Genomic DNA, 8,662 nt, shown 5'->3' on the forward strand with positions numbered 1-8,662 from the left:
GAATGGTATAAAGTATATGTATATATCCTTCCCTATCTTTTAGTTGAATTTATTTCGTAATTATTAGAATCTCGCTCCAATGAACATATCAATCGTGAAGTTGAAAAAAATATTCATGAACCCATATCGACGAGGTTTTAGTTCGTGGACTGAATACATTGTACATTTCAAATCAATCAAATCAGTTTAAAGAAAAATCTTCCATTTATTCGGGTTATCTAGAAAACAAAAACATTATAAAACTTGAAAACATATTAAAAGTGACTATTTGAAAAGCAAATAAGATGTATGGTCACAACATTTGCTGGGTAAAATTACAATATATGATTCAGCACTTTTTCAATGTCATTTATCTAAAGAGGAAGATCAGGATTTGTATGACCAGATATGTCGTAATCTGTTTCATTTTCAGTTCCCAAATTCAGAAGACCGTATCCGTCGGTCTCGACATGATCGTAGGGACTAGCAGCTGCTTCATCAGTCATTGCTTTTTTCATATCCGCAAACGTATTATAGATACCGGGTGGTATTTCTGGACGAGAACACAGTGTATAGCCACCATTACGCGATTCGGTATTACTCGGAGATGAGGAACATGGTATAAAACGATCATTTTCCTTTGCTAATGTGGATGTTTTATCATCAGTTTGAACCTTGGCGGGCTGTGTTGCTAGCCTACCACTCATATCGAAGTAACCCGTTGAAGTATTCCTAACCTGGATGTATGGGTTTCCTTTGTTGGCCTTAGTTTCATTCTGTTCTGATTTGTCATAACCCGTAGTAATAATGGCATAGTCTGGTTCAAGCGCAGCACAGCTGTTTATGTAAGGATTTTCGTTGAGAGGAATATTCGTATCGTATGCATTATTGAGAAATGAATGCAATCCTGAACTTGCTGTGTTGTTATTTGCGTTCCATTTCCGCTTTCTACAAATAAAATGATCAAACCTAATAAATGATAAAGATATGAAAGCCAGTTTATAACATTATTATCTTATTTGGATATCTTGATGTTTAATAATTATGTTTTACCATTTATTTTTATTAATTGATGAGTATTATGTTTATCACATATTATCCTTTATTTGTGTTTCCTCAATGTATTTAACTTTGATTTTACTAATTTACAAAAGAGCTTGTCGAATAGTGTTCGTTTATCTGACCTAAACAGTACCTTCTGTGTACAATGGCAGATAATGTAGTGCCGATGGCGAGAAGAAGAGTGAATATAGCGACTATCGTCCATATCATTGCTGAAATTAAACAAAATCATTTATGTAAACAGTAGATATTTATATTTCTACATAATAAATAGCTGTGGAACAGAGTTGAGGGAGAAAATGATAAAAAGACCGAATACAATGGCAATATACATCACAGCTGTATTCCAGCTCTAATTAGGAAACAACTGTTTTTTATTATCCTTAATAAAGACAATCTACGTGTTAACAGAAAGAAATGTAAGTTCATGGTATTTCTAAACCTATGCAATACGATATTAGTTACGTTGGATACAAGCTTACCTGCATTGGATGCTGTATCCTGTTTAAAAGTTTTTTCTAATAGGAAATTTTTACAAGATGTCCCATCAATGTCGTTACCTGGGTGTAAATATAAAATACTGTATGTATATCATGATATATAGTGTGTAATCCGAAATTCTTAAAGTTTATCATTCATAAAATGAAGGTTCTAAACAAAGAAATCATACTTAAACACGATGCCTGTTTTGCCATGGATGAACTACCATTCCAGTATTTTCTAATCAAGCTAAAAGAATATACGATATCAATATTTCAATTTCGAAGGTTGACGTATAAATTAGTAAGTGGAAATTCATTTAACTTTTTACTCATGTAAGTAGTATCGAAACATTTCATTTAGCTGGTAATTTCAATTGAATAGAAGCGCTTTTAATATAACATTTAAAAGATTCAATCTTATTTATGACCAAGTGCTAAATAAAAGACCTTGTTACCATCGTTCGTATGTCCTTTACATAATCTCCTAACCATTTTGTCACAATATTTTCCTATTGTATGTATAGAATAATAGTACTGCCGAACCGAATCAGTACCATCTCGTACACTCCATCAGCCAGTATTAACATGCTTTCGCCAGTCATTTGTCTTATGACAGTGTTGTCTTTGAAACGTCAATCTTAAATCTTCTACTGATTGTATTATATGAATTGGCATCCTTCACATATAAGAAGCTTTTTATGTGATTTATCAAGATTTCGTTCTGGTATTAAATATGCAGTTGTATCTAATAGTAAACTTACGTTCGTGTATGCAAAGGAAACGTTTTTTATTACTGCAGCTGATGTTGTATAAATCACCAAAACTGACATACTGGCAAACAATATCAGATTTATTCTGCATTTCTGTAAAGAACAAACAATATGATACATTAATCACAGGAACTCGGTAACTGAATTGTATTACTCTCACTCCAGCATTGTAATATAGAAACAAATGTTCCAAGTGTGAATCAACCAAACTGAAATACCAGATCTCATACATTTCTATAAAGAGCAGGTTGTTTAATGATTGCAATAATCCATGGGTATACATTGTCTCTATCCACCAATACTGATACGTATAAAAATATAAAACATTTCACTGTATTTTATGTTAGGTCATTGATGAAGGCTACCAGTGGTAAATGCAGCACCTAACATACTGCAGAAACTTTCATAGAAGTTTGAAACAATTGCTTACGTTTTTGATGGTTTGATGTCTGTGTCCAAATGTCGGCTACGTTATCAGTGCAATTTTCAAACAGCAGTTGAATATTGCTCCATGTTGCTAAGCTTCCTTTCATTTCATCAACGCAGTATGTTTTAGCATCATTGTACGTCAACTGTAACCCCACGTACACTGCGGACAGCTGCTCCACTGTTCGATCAAGACATAGACAGCGAAGTCATTAGCAACTTAATTCGTCATATCGAGTTTAAGTAAATATGATTCACTGGAATTGTGTTGGAGTATAAATACCTATATGATATAATGTACTAATCTTCTCTGAAATCATTTTACCATTGAAAAGAACTGATTTGTAAGCAAGATATACGATAAATCATAAAATACCCATACACAGGTTATAGCAGTATTCTGTTATCGTTTAGAACATATACATACAATTGAAAATCCAAACAACAAATTGTTACAAAATACTACCAAAAATATATTGAATTACCTGCAAAACAACGCTTGTCATCAGTATGCCATACAGTGTAACCTTTTTCTTCACAAAGACATCTGTTTATGTAAGCTTCTGTCCGACATACAAGGTTACTTTGACATTCACTTGAAGTAGCACAAGCGCTATTGAATGATTTTTCTGTAAACAAAAACAGTACATAAAAAGCTAAAGTAATTTATCTAGTAAATCATGCTGCAATCACGTCTTATATGGACAAATGTTTTTACATACCTACATATGTCAACGTAATTGTATCTGCTATAATATAACCGAAATCCTTCATTGTTTTTTCCATTTCTGAGTATTAAAAACATTCTTTACATTTTAATTGAGATATTGAATGTTTCGATAAACTGACAAATTCTGGCTTTCCTTTTAACCAAAACATGTGTAATCTATCACTAATTTCTTGGTTACGGATAATGACAATATCGAGTAAAAAGAAACGATCTTAATTTCATACATCAGATATGGATGAACATAATTGCTTTCTGTATACATTATCGAATACTTTACAAGTGTATTTTTTCTTCCGAGTTTTGTCATCACATTCATCTACATGCAGACATATGTTATATGAGCAGTATGAAAATGAACGGCTACTTCAGTGCGTACTTGTGTGACAGGTAGAGGTTGAGGAATCCAAAAACGTGTTATTCTCATCCTTACATTGACAAATCCTTCTGCCAGTGTACTGTTGGCTACACACAAGGTTACCTCTACAACCTTCTGGTATGTCATCAAAACAAGTATCGTTGTAACGGGATTCTACAAAGAGAACATAGTCAGTGAAGTAATTTACAAGCAATACGGTGGTAAATCTAACAAAATACAAGGAAACACCATTAATATAGAATATCATTCAACAAATTGAATAACACAATAATTCTGCGAATTCAGAGAGCTATAAGTAGATATCCTTGTGCATGATTTTTGTTTTGTTTTTTTATCTGTCTCAAGCATAAAGATGTATCATGATACATGTAAACCACAATAGGTCAATCGAAATTCAGACAAAGTTTATCGTTGCTAATGAGATATAAATCAAAGATATGGGCAAAAATAACAAAATATTGTCATTCACCAGTGTTCTGGTTAAACACGATTTTAGTTTTGATTGATCGCAGCTTTAAGGAGTTTTAATGATTACTGCTGATAAGGGCTAACAATTACCAATAGAAAACGTATTGCAGAAAACATATCTGCAGAAAATGATGAGTACCGCTCATGCAAGACCTTTCAATTTAAAATATTGTTCTTAGTTAATATAATTATTTGACAGCATCTGTTCTAACTTTGAATAGAAATATAGATCGAATATATATTTATCTAACTTACTTGTCTTACATGCTGATGCTGATGGATCCCAATACATGTTTTCCTCTTCGTAACAACGACACGCAGTGCCATTGTTCTGTTGACGACACACAAGATTACTTTTACAGCTTTCATGAGTGTTCTCGTAACATGTCTCGTTGTAATCAGATTCTGAAATGAGTTGTATTACTTCATTAATGTCGTATCTAGTTTTCAGAAGCGCAACCCCTTCGTTGATTTCAAATAAAGATTCAAATGAATTTTTATCTGAGATTGCGAATACAAACACATCTATTAGAAGCAATGTAACCAAATGACTAATTAACTTGCACTATGCAACTGTTCCGTCCTTCTTTGATTCATTGGTGAATCTAAGGCCTAAATTTTGAAATCTATGTGAATCTGAGATTAAGTCAAAGTTAAGAATGGTAATACTAGGAAATTCTTAGATCTTAAGTTATCGTTTCCACCTTGAATATCAATTACAGTAATGTAGTAAAAATTACAAAAGTACAAAAAAACCCCACTATTTTCTTAGTCTTCTCCCAAGTTATGAAACCTCTTCAATATAAAGTCTTATATACTTTCCTCTTATTTGAATCACTCTCTCTCTTATGGTTATGCAAAATAGAACACATCAATTAATCAGGTGTTTCAGGATTCCATGCATTTAAAACCGCTTTGTACTCAATTGTCAAGTATGTATACGTATCGCATGTATATATTATTAGCTGTTAATGATGTTAGAGATCGCAATCTTTCAAAGCATCTATGTTGCTTGATGTTTCCTGTACTACTACGTGCCGATGTTCTTGCGGACAGGTGGACAGACTGACAAAATCATATACATACACAGTACGTGGTAGACTCATCTAATCATGTTTTTAATCTGAATGCTTGATATTGACATGCTTAATTATTGTGTAGAAGAGAATGTTTTCAATGGGAGGCAATTTTTCAATGTTACATCACTCGGCCAAACTTAAAAAAAAACATAAGACACACAGCTTCAAAGATGCAGTAGAAATAAATGGTAATCTAATCTGTTTTATACATCTATTTCGTCCTCTTTGAAGTATTACCTATATACTGTCCTCATTAAGCTACTTACTAGGTTTACATTCTGTTTGTCTATCGTCCCAGAACACGTCTTTTGAACATAGACAAGAGCTTGTATCGTTATCACAAACGAGTGTGTTTGCACAGTTGTTTTGTATAGTAAGATTACAAGACGCATTGTACCTCGACTCTGAAACAGGCAAAAACACCGTAAACATTTAAAAGTAGTTATCAAAACACCGAGTTATCATCAGACATTAAGGAATCCTAATATGGTAAACAAATATTTAACGATTGGACTGGCTTCACAAATAGACATATGATACATATACGTATATTATGTTACACTTTCATAGTATTATAATATACGGGGGAAAGTTCTGCATTTGCTTTCATTGGCAGCATTTATTAGTAGAAGATATAAATGTTAGAAAAAGAAGGCTAACTGTTTTTACATGTCGATGATACACTGTCCCAGAACATGGTCGTTTCGTCAGAACAAAGACATGTTTGTTTCCCCTCTGACGTGACGCATATAGAGTTCCCTTTACACTGTTTTGCAGGCTCACATGATGATCCATAAGATACTGATTAGAAACAAAATACATGTGTAAAGGTTATGTAGTTATTGTTTATATATATCCAGATATATATATATATATTTAGAAAGTTTTGTTTATCAGATTTATATTTAAATAAATACATAAGTATATGATTTCCAAACGTCATCTGATAACTGTATGAAATAACAAATATCACACAAGTTGAATATTGCGTAAAATGAAATAACAGGTTATGAGATGTTATTGAAAAATTACTTGAATCAGCAAAGATATGTATCAAAAACCATTTCATAACAAGACTGAAATTTCTGACATCGTTATTCTGAAATAGAGTAATGAAACCATACAATTGGCAAATAATGCCATCAATGGCAACAATTAAATAACTTAATAGTCCTTACAACAAATTCTCTGTTTTCATTTATAATATATATGAATCAAACGTTCCTTGTGGAGTGTTGATGAAATACCATATGTATACATACTAACCAGGTGCTTCACAAACAACACCTGCTGTTTTACTCGGAGTGCACGCTGTAGCCAGTACATCACAGTCGATCAATCTATCCTTGGAGCTGTCACATAACAACGCCACTCTCCATGGACCGGCATAACCTTTACCGAAATAGGCATTTAATTTGGTTATTCCTCCACTGAAAAATAGCAATAGCAATATATATATCCAATGAAGGATTGTCTCTTTTACTATCTAAGTTTACTGATACACTGATTCCAGTCAGGGATAATGGTGAAGAGTTATGAAGATATATGCATTGCATTTTGTATCAATTATTCGATGTCATTTGACAATCTTAATAGCAAAAGTCTAATTATTATTTTTAAATGATAGCATAATATGCTTTGGCTTCAATATATTACATAAATTATTGCCTTATATTAACTAGTAAATGAACCTACTTGAACCCAAGTTGCTTGCATGCAACCCTTGACTCCACTTCTCCCCAACTGTTTTGACAAATAGATAACCAACTGTTTTCTCTGTATATTTCAACTCTTCCTTCGAACGCATCTTTTCCATTCTTGAGTCTAAGGTCACCTTAATTATAGATCAAAAAGCTAATAATGAGAGTTATGTTACATCCTTTAGAATATTTTAATACATATAAAACAATCTAAACTCACATGATATATTCCTCAAATTCTTTGGTATTGTACATAAAAATAGACGTGAAATTTGGCGCCAAAAATATTATGAGGAATGTAAAGAAATTATCTCCAACCTTGTTTCGGTAAAGTTGTAGAGGGGGGCCGTTCACAAATAATTTCCACTTCAAAGTCAATGCGTCCGGCACAATTACTGTTCTTGAGTATGTCGAATTGACATGCACTGATACTGCTTTCTTTGCCGTCACACATTACATTGTCTATCAAAAATGTCTTCTTCCTGCCCCTTTTTCTGCTTCTATAACTCCCAGCTCTGTAATTACGGAAATTCTTCCACATAAAAAATATCACATGGAACCGATTTTAAAATCAAAAAAAAAAAAAAAAAAAAATACGCCGAGAGCACTTATCTTTCCGAATGTCCTCATTTTCATAATAAGATATTATTGGAAAGGACCTAACATCAGTTGGATGCTATTATGTCGGTAAACGATTAGACTATACTGTTAGGCTTTCGTTTTCGTTTCGTTGTCATACGTGGTAGAATAAATCTAAGTCGTTTTCAGTAAAGATACAGAGGCCTTGATTATGAGTCATGATTTTTTGGCGTCATTTGCATAGAAATATTGAGAACATTAAGAGAGATTAAGTTATTGCATTCAAAGTATATAAGTTATGTGACATTTTCCCAAGTTAAAACAGTGTCATTGAAACTTATTTTTTATAATATACACATGAACTAGAGTTTCTCTGAAGTTATCATACATTAGAAATTGAAAGTCCCAGAAGGACGAAAGCGATGCGTCATGCAATTTACTGTATTACATTGCTCTATTTTATCAAATAATATCATTTTGTATTGAAAGATGCTATGTATTCGTATGTCTCTTACAAGAAACCGAGCTGGCGACAGACGACGATGACGTTTCCATGATGATCATGCCATCCGTTATTACAAACAGTACCCCATCGATCATTCTCATAAACCTCCAGTCGCCCCTGGAATTCGTTGATTCCATCCATGAGACGAATATTTCCGTCTGTAAAAAAATTTTTCACTGCAAATATCCAAGTCGATTGTTTAGATCGCCTATTAGTTTATAAAATTTATGATAATTACTAGTTTGCTTTTCTGCCCTTTAATGAATTTATTTAACTGATGTGACCCAACAAGACTATACATCTGTTACAGACTTGTTTCATGATTATTTCAGTAAAATACTGTCAAGGCAGAGTATTCAATAGAGAGGTAAGACAGTATACCTATATAATGCATAAGTGATATGTACTAAGTTGACACATTAAATGTCTTTGTATGCCGGAGTTCAATATCATTAACTCTCACGCCAACATAATGGTAACTCTTCAAAGACAACAAAACAAGATGC

General features: G+C 32.8%; 1 protein-coding gene across 1 annotated transcript; it reads right to left on the bottom strand.

The window, feature by feature from the left end:
• Positions 1–11: 11 nt before the first annotated feature.
• On the bottom strand, positions 12–8,299 carry LOC132548250 (uncharacterized). The gene is made up of 14 exons (XM_060212096.1): positions 8,167–8,299; positions 7,391–7,587; positions 7,068–7,206; positions 6,639–6,802; positions 6,033–6,173; positions 5,639–5,776; positions 4,549–4,698; positions 3,826–3,978; positions 3,205–3,348; positions 2,724–2,900; positions 2,285–2,386; positions 1,524–1,601; positions 1,175–1,253; positions 12–927 (listed from the first exon to the last, which is right to left on the bottom strand). Exons 1-14 carry the CDS (start codon positions 8,295–8,297, stop codon positions 354–356), a joined length of 2,367 nt encoding a protein of 788 aa, XP_060068079.1. The 5' UTR covers positions 8,298–8,299; the 3' UTR covers positions 12–353.
• Between the last annotated feature and the right edge of the window lie 363 nt (positions 8,300–8,662).

Source organism: Ylistrum balloti, unplaced genomic scaffold, assembly GCF_031769215.1.
Source record: "Ylistrum balloti isolate Yb309-2 unplaced genomic scaffold, AGI_CSIRO_Ybal_v1 Utg370006, whole genome shotgun sequence".
NCBI lineage: Eukaryota > Metazoa > Mollusca > Bivalvia > Pectinida > Pectinidae > Ylistrum > Ylistrum balloti.